The sequence below is a fragment of the Enhydra lutris genome, unplaced genomic scaffold (assembly GCF_002288905.1).
Source record: "Enhydra lutris kenyoni isolate GAN:26980312 unplaced genomic scaffold, ASM228890v2 scaffoldscaffold4, whole genome shotgun sequence".
Taxonomy (NCBI): domain Eukaryota; kingdom Metazoa; phylum Chordata; class Mammalia; order Carnivora; family Mustelidae; genus Enhydra; species Enhydra lutris.
Window position 1 is genome coordinate 9,923,807 of NW_019154088.1, and position 13,592 is coordinate 9,937,398.

Below are 13,592 nucleotides of genomic sequence, written 5' to 3' on the forward strand. Positions count from 1 at the left end.
TCATGACCTGAGCCGAAGGCAGAGGCTTAACCCTCTGAGCCACCCAGGTGCCCCGAAATGCTCTTTTCTTAAACATTCACATAGCTTTGACCATTCAGAAATCAGATGAAATGTTACCTCTTTAAAGAAGCCATTTTATTTATTTGTTTACAGACTTACTCACTGTCTCCCCCCATTTCAATGTAAGCTCTACAGTGCAAGAACCCTGTGTATAATGGTATCTGGCAGGTAGGATGTACTCAACATCCCAACAACTCAAGAACTAATGAAAAAGACATTAATGATCCTGATTACAATGTGAGCCAGGGAGGGCAAGGATCTCAATTTTTTTTACTCCTTGCTCTGCACAGTGCTTTATAATAAAAAATGTTTGCTAAAATGAACTTCATTGAGGCCTCTAGATTTTCCTCTATAATCTCTTCAAAAAATCACACCCACAGAAGACTCATGTCTAGAGAAATCTCTGCTAATGTGTCAGAATGAGTCAATAACTTTCCCTTCTATTTGTAATTTTAGTAGGTTATTTGAATTATAAACATTTGCCTTATCTCTTACCTTTAGCCACTTTCTGCTTTTCTTCAACTTAGAGAAGTTATATAAATTCCCTTTGTCAGATTTTGATTCTGTGTAAAGAAACATAAAGAACAACAAAAATGAAAGGAAGACTGCCCCAAGAGAACTGATAGTCCAAACAGGGATCTCACACCATACTGACCTGACTGCAGAACTCCGTTCAGCGAGTATGTGTTTAACATTCCAGAATTGCCTGCTCCAGAAGTTTCTCCAAGCAATGAATTTGGAGGTTCTTCCTTAACTTGAATTAAGGGATCCCCAGACTGGGGCAATAAGGGATTACTGTCATCCAGTCCATCTTCACTCTCATCACTATAAATTGAAGAATAAATCTACAATCACAGCTGACCCAGCAAAATACTGTAATTTATGGTTAGCAGATAGAAGAACTTGATCCTTTAAAAAAGATGATTGTGTTCTATTTGAAAGAAGGAAGAAAAAATATCAAACATACCAAAAATCATAAAATACTTTAACCCTAAACCAGAAATAATGGGAATCAGAAGGTGGTCAAACATTATATTGGGAATATGTAATTACATACCTAGAAATATTCCTGTTGAAGATGGCTGATGTTTGTCGCAAGAAATGGTCCAACCGGAGGGCCCTCTCCAAGTACTGAAGATAGAGGGGCTTTGCCAGCTCAGTGCAGCCGCCATCGTCCCCGGCACCCAACTCCGAGGCCATAGAACAAATCTGTCTTCATGCACAAGGCTCTCCGACTTCTCGGCTGCAGAATGAGATTAAGCAGTGAAAGACAGAATACTACTTATTCTCCCTTTATTTGGCCTGCTTGCTATCAATGTGAAGAGAAATCAGACTTTCTAGAACACAAGACAAGAAGACAGCAGTCTGTAGAAAGATCATAATAAAGTTCTTATTAGGCACTTTTTCCTAATGCAAGGGCAAAAGTTAGAAGAATGAGGAAAACCACCAAAATATAGAAATACTGTCATATGTCACAACAAAAAATCATATTATACTTTTTTGAAAGAGTACCTTAAAATTTACACCCACTTACCTTTTGTCCTACAATGAACAATTACTCACAATTACCTAAATCTACACCACGAGCTCTCCTGTACACCTCCTAGAGGAACACTTGTTCTCAGTTCTCAGCATTACCTTCCAAAGAGCGGCTTCCTTTTTCTTTTTGTATTTACAATTTGTATATATGAATGAGATATTCCATTTACAAGGGAACAGAGATATTGTCAGAGTATTTTACACACTTGCAAACATTCTGTAAAGTGTAAAATACAGAAATGATTTTGAAAACTGAAGCAAAGAGTACAAGTAAGAGTGAGAAACAAAGCTACATAGCTTCAGTATTTTCTTTGCTACCTTATGGTGTTAAAGGAAATCATTAACACCTTTGAGTTGTCTTCTCTTTTTTACCATAGTTTTTAAAAGTTTCCTATATAATATGATCTTTCTTCTGAAGGATATGTTAAAAATTCTCCTCCAGTTATCTACAGAGTGAACATAATCTCCCCAGGAGGCTTCCTTTCCCTTTTCAGAAATTAACAAGCTAATTCTTAAATTTATATGAAAATGCAACAAAATCAAAACAGCCAAAATAATTTTAAAAAAGAAGAGAGTTCAGGATGCCTGGGTGGCTCAGCTGATTGTCTGCCTTCAGCTCAAGTCATGATCTCAGGGTCTGGGATCAAGCCTGGAGTCAGGCTTCCTGCTCAGCAGGGAGCCTGTTTCTCTCTCTTCCTTTGACCCCCACTCATGCTCTCTCTCTCTCTCAAATAAGTAAATAAAATCTTAAAAAAAAAAAAAAGACAGTTGAAAAACTTACACTTTCTGATTTCATTTATTTTTTGAAAAGATTTAAGAGAGTCAGAGTGAGGGAGAGAGAGAGAACACAAACAGGGGGAGAGGCAGAGGGAGAGGGAGAAGCAGGCTCCCCACTGAGCAGGGAGCCTGATGTGGGGCTCCTTCCAAGGACTTCAGAATCATGACCTGAGCTAATAGCAGACATTTAATCAATTGAGCCATCCAGGTGCCCTCACTTTTTTATTTTAAATCATATTATAAAGCCACAGTAATCAGGTCAGTGTGATAGTGCCATAAGGATAACCACAAAGACCAATAAAACAGACTTGAGAATTCAGAAATAAAACCTTACAGGGGCACCTGGCTGGCTCAGGTGGAAGAGCATATGACCCTTGATCTCATAGTCTTGAATTCAAGTCCCACAGTGGACATACAGCTGACTTCAAAAAAAGAAAAAGAAAAAGAAAAAGAATAGCTGGGGTTTAAAAAACAACAACAACAAAAAACAACCATGCCTGGCAGATTAGTTAAATACCTGACATCTGGATTTCAGCTCAGGTCATGATTTCAAGTCATCAGATCAAGCACCATGTCAGACTCTGTGTTCAGGGCAGTCTGCTTGAGATTCTCTCTCCCCCCAACCCCCACCCCTGCTTGTGCTTGCATGCTCTCACTCGAAAATAAATAAATAAATCTTTAAAAATAAACAAACAAAAAACGCTTACACTTATGGTCAATTTTCAATAAAGGTGCCAAGGCAATTCAAAGGAAGAAAAGACAATCTGTTCAACAAATTGTGTTGGACAACTTGATATCCACATACAAAAAGATTAATTTATACTTAAAGAAAAAACCCTTACCTCACACTATGGATAAAAGTTACCTCGAAATGGACACAGGGACTTAAGTGTAAAACCCCAAACTTCTATAAGAAACCACAGGGGAAAAATCTTCGTGATCTTGGTTAAGCAGAAAGTCTTTGGATATGTTATTGAAAGCATAATCCATTTAAAAAAAAAAAAAAACTGAGAAATTAGGCCATGAAAACTTTAAACTTTTGTACTTTAAGCAATATCATGAAAAAGATGAAAACAAGCCACAGACTAGAAGAAAATATCTGCAAGTTGTATAACTGTATATCTGACTGTATATCTGATAAAGGACTCGTATACAAATATCTAATTATAAAATAAAAAAAGTCATGGAGATGAGAAGTATAACATAGAGAATATAGTCAATAATAACATAACAGTAACAGCAGGTGACTATGCTGAGTGGGGAGCACTGAGTAATGCACAGAAGTGTCAAATCATTATGTTGTATACCGGAAACTAATAAAACATTATATATCAACTATACTTCAATTAATATTAAAAAAAAAATAGGGGCGCCTGGGTGGCTCAGTCAGTTAAGCATCTGCCTTCAGTTCAATCACGATCTCAGGGTCCTGGGATCAAGCCCCATATCGGGCTCCCAGCTCAACAATGAGTCTGCTTCTCCCTCTCTCTCTGTGCCTCCTCCCCACCCCAGCTTGCACTCTCTCTCAAATAAATACATACAATCTTTTTAAAAATAATAATAATAAAAAAATTATATTCAACTTTTCTATCTATCCTCTAAAAATGACTTGCCTTCTCTACTTCAGAGAATCTTTTAGGGATAAAATTAAGTATATGTGAAAGGGCTTTGTAAGAAATCCCAGTTATTTTCAAACAGTGTATGCTCACATATTCAGAGTTGGGAGGGGTCAAGAGATCATCTAGTCCAACTAGGTCATATTACAGATGAACAAACTAAAAACCAGTGCGCCTGGGTGGCGGGTGGCTCAGTTGGTTAAGCGACTACTTTCAGCTCAGGTCATGATCCTGGAGTCCCAGGACTGAGTACGGCATAGGGCTCCCTGCTCAGCACGAGTCTGTTTCTCCCTCCTCCCCTCTCTCGTGCTCAGTCTCTCTCATTCCCTCTCAAATAAATAAATAAAATGTTTGGGGCGCCTGGGTGGCTCAGTGGGTTAAAGCCTCTGCTTTCAGCTCAGGTCATGATCTCAGGGTCTTGGGATCGAGCCCCACATCGGGCTCTCTGCTCAGTGGGGAGCCTGCTTTCTCCTCTCTCTCTCTCTCTCTGCCTGCCTCTCTGCCTACTTGTGATCTGTCTGTCAAATAAATAAATAAAATCTTTTAAATAAATAAAATGTTTAAACATTTTTTAAAAACCCTAAAAACCAGAAAAATTAGATAACTTGTTCATATTCTCTGAGCTCTTTTACAGAGCCATGTTTCTTAGTTTCTAAACTGGTGCTTTTCCAATCTCAGCAAACTGTCTCCCTAGACAGGTTCTACCTCTTAAGTTGCTTGAGATTATGCTCTGATGTTGTGAAGAACACAATCCCAAGAGCCAAATATTTTTATTTTTATTTTATTTTATTTTTTAAATAAGCAGGCTCCCCACCAAGCAGAGAGCCTGATGTGGGGCTCGATCTCAGGACTCTGAGATCATGACCTGAGCCGAAAGCAGAGGCTTAAACCACTGAGCCACCCAGGCGCCCCGAGCCATTATTTTTAAAGCACTAATTCTGCAGAGTAAAGATCACTTAGAATTTTATTTGCATTTTTTAAAATATCTGTCTAGAAACCATTTTTGCTCACTGAGGTGCAGGGTTTTATAAAAGCATCAACTAAGATCTATGTTAAACTGAACAGATTAGTCCTTAGTTCAAGGTCAAAAAATGGCTAATATAAGCTGTCAATAATCATTGTTTAACTGATTTCCTTACAAAAACACTAAAACAGAATAACACGTTAATAGTAGAACAGTCCTCCTTAAAGTTCAATTCAATACTGATGTAAAAATTTCGTCCTGGAATTACTGAAGAGGATATTGGCATAATTTTTAGGTTAAATAGGCAACACATTAATTTGTTTATAGTGTTATGTGCTAGAAGAAAACCCTTTTTGGGAAGGTGTCCCAAGGTGGTGGGTGGCTCAGTTGATTAAGTAGCTAAACTGTTTTGTTGTTGCTTTTTTGGCAGAAAGAGACACACAGAGAGAGGGAACACAAGCAGGGGGAGCAAGAGAGGGAGAAGCAGGCTTCCCACTGAGCAGGGAGCCCAATGTGGGCCTTGATCCCAAGACCCTGGGATCAAGCCCCTCATCGGGTTCCCTGATCAGCAGGGAGCCTGGGTCTCCCTCTCCCATTCTCCCTGCTTGTGTTCCCACTCTTGCTGTCTCTCTCTCTCTGTCAAAAAAATAAATAAAATCTTTAAAAAAAAAAAAAAGGCAAAATAATCCAAACATTTATCAACTGGTGAATGGATAAACAAGACATATACCCACAAAAAATATTATCAGCAATAAAAAGTAATAAACAGTTGATATATCCAACAACATGGTTGGGTCTGAAAAACATTATGCTAAGTTAAAAAAGCTAGGTACAAAAGACCACATATTATATGATTCCAATTATATGAAATATCCAGAAAAAGAAAGCTATAGTCAAGAAGTAGATTAGTGGGGCGCCTGGGTGGCTCAGTGGGTTAAGCCTCAGCCTTCGGCTCAGGTCATGATCCTAGGCTCCTGGCATGGAGCCCCATATCAGGCTCTCTGTTCAGCAGGGAGCCTGCTTCTCCCTCTCTCTCTGCCTGCCTCTCTACTTGTGATTTCTCTCTCTCTCTCTCTCTGTCAAATAAATAAATAAATAAATAATCTTTTAAAAAGAAAGAAAGAAAGAAAGAAGTAGATTAGTGGTTGGCTGGATGTATAAAGGGGACCTGACTGTAAAAGGATATGAGACATCTCTTTTAGGAAAGCTGGAAAAGTTCTAAATACACTCTGTATTGATGCTTGTATGATTCTGTAAGTTTGTTTAAAAATTACTGAATTATACATACAAATGAGGTAAATTTCATGAATTTAAAATAGCAGTCTTTAGTAACAGTTAAAGAGAAAAGAATGTAAAAGATTTTTTTTAAGCCTTCAACAGGTTCTACTTTCCAGTGTAAGACCTAACATGCACCCCATTCCAAAAGATTTCAAAGAAACACAGTTTTGAAAATACAGCAAAATTCTCTGAGAGTACATATAATTCATCTGGATATACATACATATAAATGAAAGCATATAAAATTGCTGCTTGGCTCCCTCCTAAATGTTTCACTAAAAAATAACTGATCTTGGGTACCTGGGCGGCTCAGTCAGTTGGGCGTCTGCCTTCAGCTCAGGTCAGGATCCCAAAGGCCTGATCTAGCCCTGCACCAAGACCCTGGGATGGAGCCCCTCATCGGGCTCCCTGCTCAGCAGGAAGCCTACTTCTCCTTTTCCCACTCCCCCTGCTGTGTTCCCTCTTACACTATCTCAGTCAAATAAATACAATCTTAAAAAAATAAAATAATTATCTCATGTACTTATTTTGGCTGATAATGAAAATGGTCCTAATTAAGGTATGAAGACATGACTACAAAGTAATACTGAGTGATTAAATAAAAAACTAGTTTCAAAAAATAATTCCTCAATAACTAAGCTGTATATGAACATGAACCCAGAACCAATTTGTCCAGGAAAGATCACAGTTACTTCTACAGTCCTAACAATGCTTAATATGTGCCCCCATGTGACTCCCAGTACACATCAATCCTGCAGTCTGATTCTTCCAGAATCACTTTGTAGCATATCACCACTGATGGCTGAAATGGCAAGCATGATGTACTCCCTTATTTCTATAAGGCTAAAGAGAGGAGGTACTTCAAGTATGAAGTTTCTGACATAGCTCCACAAGTAGTCTTATGATGATACCTGGAGAATAAAGGAATATGTATTTTTTTAAGATTTTTTAAAAAAGATTTTATTTATTTATTTGACAGAGATCACAAGTAGGCAGAGAGGCAGGGAGAGAGAGCCAGGGGGAGGGGGGGTAGCAGGCTCCCCACTGAGCAGAGAGCCCAACACGGGGCTCCATCCCAGGACCCCGAGATCATGACCTGAGATGAAAACAGAGGCTTAACCCACTGAGCCACCCAGGCGCCCCATAAAGGAATATTTTAATGAAGTGTTCAATTAGATTCCTTTCACTGTGGTAAAATATACATAAAATTTACCGTTTCAATCATTTCAAGTGTACAGTTCAGTGGCATTAAGCACATTCACATAGTGGTGCCAACCATCCATCACCACCACCCTCAATTACTTTTTTAATCACCTTTAAAACTGGTGGCTTCTCTATCTAACCCAGTTGCCTCGGCCAGTCTGTTAAAAGCTGCTTCTCTGGGGCGCTAACTGGCTCCATGAGTAGAACACAAGACTCTTGATCTCAGAGTTGTTGGGTGTAGAGTTTACTTAAAATCTCTACTCGTTAGGTGCAGAGATTACTTAAAACTAAAATCTTAACAACAACAACAACAAAAAGCTGAAAAACTGGTTTCTCTAATAACCTATACTTTCATCTCCTACATTTGTCTTTCTCTCATTCTCCAAAGGAAATGACAGGGCTGTGCTAATCTGACCCACCAGCTGTTATCCAACTTCAACAGAGCACATGACTTTCTCAAAAACTCTTTTATCCACCTCTTATTAATTGTCTCTCATTCTCTACAAAGATTATTTCAAACAATTCTCCCTCGTCCTCAAAAACCTGAACTCATTCCCCCCCATCTTGAAGGGCTTGAGGAGGAGCAAATCTCCCCATTCTTTTCTATTCTACTATAGTTCCCTCTTTTTCCTCTTATTCTTTATGGTATTTGAGTCACAAATACAAGTAGATTTTTATCACTCTACAATTTCAACTCTTCCATCAAGGTGATTCTACATCCTGGTGCAAAGACAGAACTACTTCGTTATGTCATCCACTGTGGATCAGCCCCACATAGTCACATTTTAAAATACATAAGTTATATCTGAATTATTTTATTTTTTCCCCAATATATTACAATTGGGGCACATACTGTTTTTTGTTTTTTTTTTAAAGATTTTATTTATTTATTTGACAGACAGAGATCACAAGTAGGCAGAGAGGCAGACAGAGAGAGAGGAGGAAGCAGGTTCCCCGCTGAGCAGAGAGCCCGATGCGGGGCTCGATCCCAGGACCCTGGGATCATGACCCGAGCCGAAGGCAGAGGCTTTAACCCACTGAGCCACCCAGGCACCCCACATACTGTTTTTTAAATTTATATATATGTATAAGTGTATACATATTTATGTATAAAATATTACCTATAGATTGCATTTCGGGATAGAAAACACTATAAAATATCTTTTTAAAAAAGGGAGAATTGGGGGCACCTGGGTGGCTCAGATGGTTAAGTGTCTTCCTTCAGTGTGGGTTGTGATCTCCAGGTCTTGGGATCAAGGCCCCCCTTGGGGCTTCCTGCTCAGGGGAAAGTCTGCTTCTCCCTTTCCCTCTGCTCCTTCCCTGTTCATGCTCTCTTTCTCTCTCTCTCCAATGAATAAACAAAGTCTTAAAAATTAATAATAATAATAATAAAGGGAGAGTTGGCTCTGAAAAGGCTGAGAGAACCACTTTGTCTGATAAAGCACTATTTACCAAAATGTACGAACAGAAGTCAAAACTGTTGACTGACACTTGCTTCTGGATACTCTCCATGCCTTTGACAACTTCTTGGACTATTTCTTCTTTACCTCCTTCATGGAACTTTCTTTATTCTAAATGTGGAGTCCACCAAAGTTCTGTTAAAGCAGAGGCTTTAACCCACTGAGCCACCCAGGCGCCCTACAAATGACCACATTAATTTGCTTTTTTTTGCATAGTGTCAAAGGTCATAGCTACAGAACTCTAATTCTAATGTTACATCCTACATAAAGATAATCTATGGTCCAGGACCATAAATAGGGCTCTACTTCTATCCTGGATACATGATTTCGGGGTGAAAGAAAAAATGAAAAGATACAAAACTCAGGTAACACAAAGTCAAGCAGAATGGGTTCAATTATTCATTATCCATACTTACTGAACAGGAGAATGCATGTACTGAAAATCTTTTGGGCAATCCTACATAAAAACTGTCTATCAGACAAGCTTTAGATAAATACTGGGAGGTAAGAGGAGATCCGAGTGTTACTTCTAGATAAGAATCTGAAGATACCTGCACCAACTGCAATTCTTACCCAAGGATAGGATTTTCATCTTACTCCAAATGAAAAGCCTAATAAAAATAATTAAAATTACTTGGAGAGAAAGCCACCCTATCTCTGGATGGAGATAAGCTAAAAAGCACTGTTCAAATTGTAGCCTAATCTAGAAGTTTTTGGCTTGGTTTAAAATTTTTTTTTTTTTAATTTTTAAATAGAGAGGGATGACCTTTAATATTTTTTCCTGTAACAGCAATGGTAAGAAGGTATAATGACCACCTCATAATGTACTAGAATTACGATGGCCATTAACAAGTATTTGTCCTAAAACCTACATATTGAAACTTTCTATACTTAACTCTATTTTCATCTCTGATTTCTCTTTATAGACACTGCCCAAAACTGTTTTCATACCAATCATTTATAGAAGCATTTCCCAAAGTTTACCTCTCTGAATACTAGATCAAGATATTAGCAAATGTTCATTAATATTAAAAAATATTAAAGGCCATTAACATTAGGCCTAAGAATTTTTAGTCTTCAATATGCTAATGTACTTAAAGTCTCTCTCCAAGAGGAATCCAGACTTATCTGACCATTTTTTGGGCAAAGTACCTATCAAAATAGCTCAGAGAAGACCAGATGGGGCTATCAATGATTCAGTCAAATACCTTAAAAGAGTTCAATTATATACACCCTTAAGAAATAATTCTTAAACTTACCGAGACTAATACAGAAAAGGCCGAATGAAGGTATAGCTCTTACAAAACAAACTACATAGCTTTTTTTTTTTAAATGCACTTAAAAAAAAAAAAAAGATTTTATTTATTTATTTGGGCGGGGAGAGTGAGCATAAACAGGGGGAGGGGCCGGGGTAGAGGGAAAAGCAGGCTCCCTGCTGAGCAGGGAGCCAATGCGGGGCTAGATCCCAGCACCCTGAGATATGAGCCCAAGGCTTAACTGACCGAGCCACCCAGGTGCCCCCCAGCTACATAGCTTGAAAGCATTTGCAGGACTAAAGATAGCCTGTAGGAGGTTATGGGCTGTAGGCTTATACAAAAGGCTATAAACATTAAAGGAACAAAATAACTGAATTTCTCACCTCTGCTCTCCTGTAACTCACTCTGTAGCCTAAACCCGTTATGACTGAATGTGATCTACTGAATCAGATCAACAGGTTACACTGATAATTTGCAGGACTGTAGCACAAATAGGTCAAATGAATGCACTTTATATTCTAAATACTTGGAAATAAGACCAAAGAGAAGTGAGCTGTAAATTTTCACATGAATACCAAAGTAACATTTCATTCACTCAGCCCTTCAATTGCTGAACTCTTAAGCACAGTGTAGACAGGTATTTCCTTCAGAGGATTCAGTTTAATAGAGGAGGTAAGACTCACATAACAATAAAAAGCATTCTTGGGAAGTCACTTAAAAGACGGACAGATAAAGTGCCATGGGAATTCAGGAAAAAATGAATATTTATGAGTTTATGTTAAATGTCATATAACAAATCAGTCAATCCTACTATCTACATTAGTTATAAATATCTACATCTTTGATGAGGAAACAGCAGGTGGAAGATCCTTCTATTTATTTATGACCCAAAGAACAGAAAACATGTAGTCTGATGACCATATAAAATTTAATGTTTCCAACTTCCCACCAAAAAAAAAAGGAAAAGGAAAAAACCCAAGCCAAATGGCTCCACTGGTGAATTTTATCAAACATTTGAAGTAGAATTAATATCAATCCTTCACAAACTTCCTGATCACAGAAGAAAGAACTGCCACATCATTCTTTGTGGCTGGCATTACCCTGATTCCAAAGCCACCCAAAGACATCACAAGAAAACTACAGGCTAATATCCCTTACGGAAACAAAAATCCTCAATAAAATATTAACAACTAAATCCAGCAACATATAAAAAGAAGTATACGCCATTAACAAGTAGAATTTATCCTAGGAATGGAAGGTTTATAGAATATCTGCAAATCAATCAATGTTCTATAGCACATTAACAGAACAAAGGATGAAAACTACTTGAGCACATTTCAATTAATACAGAAAAAACGACCTGCCAGAAGGCAGTACCATTTCAAAATAAAAGCACTCAACAAACTAGAAGTAGAAGGGAACTCCCTCAATCTGATAAAGAGTGATTACAAAACACTCAAAACATCCTTCCAATGGTGAAAGATAGAATGCTACCCCCCTTAAAATCAGGAATAAAACAAGGTTGTCTATTTTTATAATTCATATTCAAAACTGTACTTAAAGTTCTAGCCACAGCAATTAGGAAAACAAAACAAAACAAACTAAAATAAACATCACCCAAATTGGAAAGAAGTAAAACTATTACTTATAGATTCTTATAGATAATCCTAAAGAATGCACTAAGAAATTATTGTAACTAACAAACAAGCTCAGTAATCTTGCAGACTGTAGGACCAATATTCAAAAATAAATAATATTTCTATATATCACCAATGAACAATCTGAAAATAATTCCATTTACATCGGCATCAAAAAGAATAAAATATGAAAGAGGAAGGAAGGAAGGAAAAGAAAGGGAGGGAGGAAGGGACACGAACTCTGGAATAAATTTAACCAAAGAACTGCAAGACCTGTATATATATACTGAAAACAAGACATTATTGAAAAAAATTAAAGAACTACACAAATGAGAAAACATTCTATGGTTCTTGGATCAAATGATTTAATATTCTGAAGATGGTAATGATATATAGAATAAATGTAACACCTATCATAACTCAAACTGGCTTTTTTGCAGTAATGGACAAGCTAATCCTAAAAATTCGTATAGAAGGACAAGGGCCATAAGAGAGCCAAAACAATCTTGACAATGAAGAATAAAGCTGGAGGACTCAAACTCCCACTTTCAAAACTTATTACATAGCTGCAGCAGTTAAGATGTGTGCTAGGACATAAGGCTAGACATATAGATCAATGGAACAGAATTTAGAGTCCAAACAATAAACCCTTACCTTTAGAGTCAACCGATTACCAACAAGCCTGTCAAGATAATTCAATGGCGAATGAACAGCCTTTCCAGTAACTGGTGCTGTGACAATTAGATAGTCACATGCAAAAAAATGAACTTGGATCTCTTCTTTATGCACAAAAATTAACCCTAAAGAGATCACAGACATAAATTTAAGAGCTAAAACTATAAAACCTGTATTTGAAAACAGAGGTAAGTCTTCACGACCTCAAATAAGGTAATGGTTTCTCAGATATCATACCAATAACAAAACAACAAAAGGTAAAATAGATATATTGGACTTCATCAAAATTAACTTTAGTGCTATAAGCAAAGCTATCAAGAAACTGAAAATCAACAATTGGGGGAAAGATTTCCAAATCATATATCAGATAAGGGACTGATATCCCAAATGTATTTTTTAAAAACTCTTGAAACTCAATAATAAAATGGCAAATAACCTTATTTTTATTTTTATTTTTTTTTTAAAGATTTTATTTATTTATTTGACAGAGATCACAAGTAGGCAGAGAGGCAGGCAGAGAGAGAGAGGAGGAAGCAGGCTCCCCGCCGAGCAGAGAGCCCGATGTGGGGCTCGATCCCAGGACTCTGGGATCATGACCTGAGCCGAAGGCAGAGGCTTTAACCCACTGAGCCACCCACGTGCCCCCAAATAACCTTATTTTTAAATGGCAAAGAATGTGAATAAACATTTCTCCAGAGGAAATATACCAATGGCTAATAAGCACACGAAAAGAAGTTTTAACATCATTAGTCACAGGGAAATGTAAATCAAAAACACAGTGAGATAATACTTAGCACCTAACTAGTATAGATTTTAAGAAAGACCAAAACAGCTGACAAGGATGTGGAGAAACTGGAACCCTCCTATACTGCTGGTGGAAATGTAAAATGGTGTAGCTATTTTGGAAAAGTCCAGCAGCTCCTCAAAAGGTTAAACATAAAGTTACCATATGTAACTTCTGGGTATACCCAACACAAATGGAAACATAAGTCCACAATAAAACTTAGACATAAATCTTCATAGCAACATTCACAACAGCCAAAAGGTGGAAACAACCTAAATGTCCATCAAGTGACAAATGGATAAAATGATATATCCACCTAATGGAATATTTCTTGGCAACTGAA

General features: G+C 37.5%; 1 protein-coding gene across 3 annotated transcripts in view; it reads right to left on the minus strand.

The window, feature by feature from the left end:
* Nucleotides 1-13,592, minus strand: part of LOC111158924 (INO80 complex subunit) — a 133,035-nt gene that overhangs the window by 102,222 nt on the left and 17,221 nt on the right. For all 3 annotated transcript variants that reach the window (XM_022521266.1, XM_022521275.1, XM_022521257.1), the window contains exons 2-4: nucleotides 1,118-1,303; nucleotides 716-885; nucleotides 556-623 (exon numbers count right to left, since the gene is read on the minus strand). In XM_022521266.1, coding sequence (XP_022376974.1) covers nucleotides 556-623; nucleotides 716-885; nucleotides 1,118-1,260 — 381 coding nt within the window. In that variant the 5' untranslated portion in view covers nucleotides 1,261-1,303. The remainder of the gene's footprint in view (nucleotides 1-555; nucleotides 624-715; nucleotides 886-1,117; nucleotides 1,304-13,592) is intronic.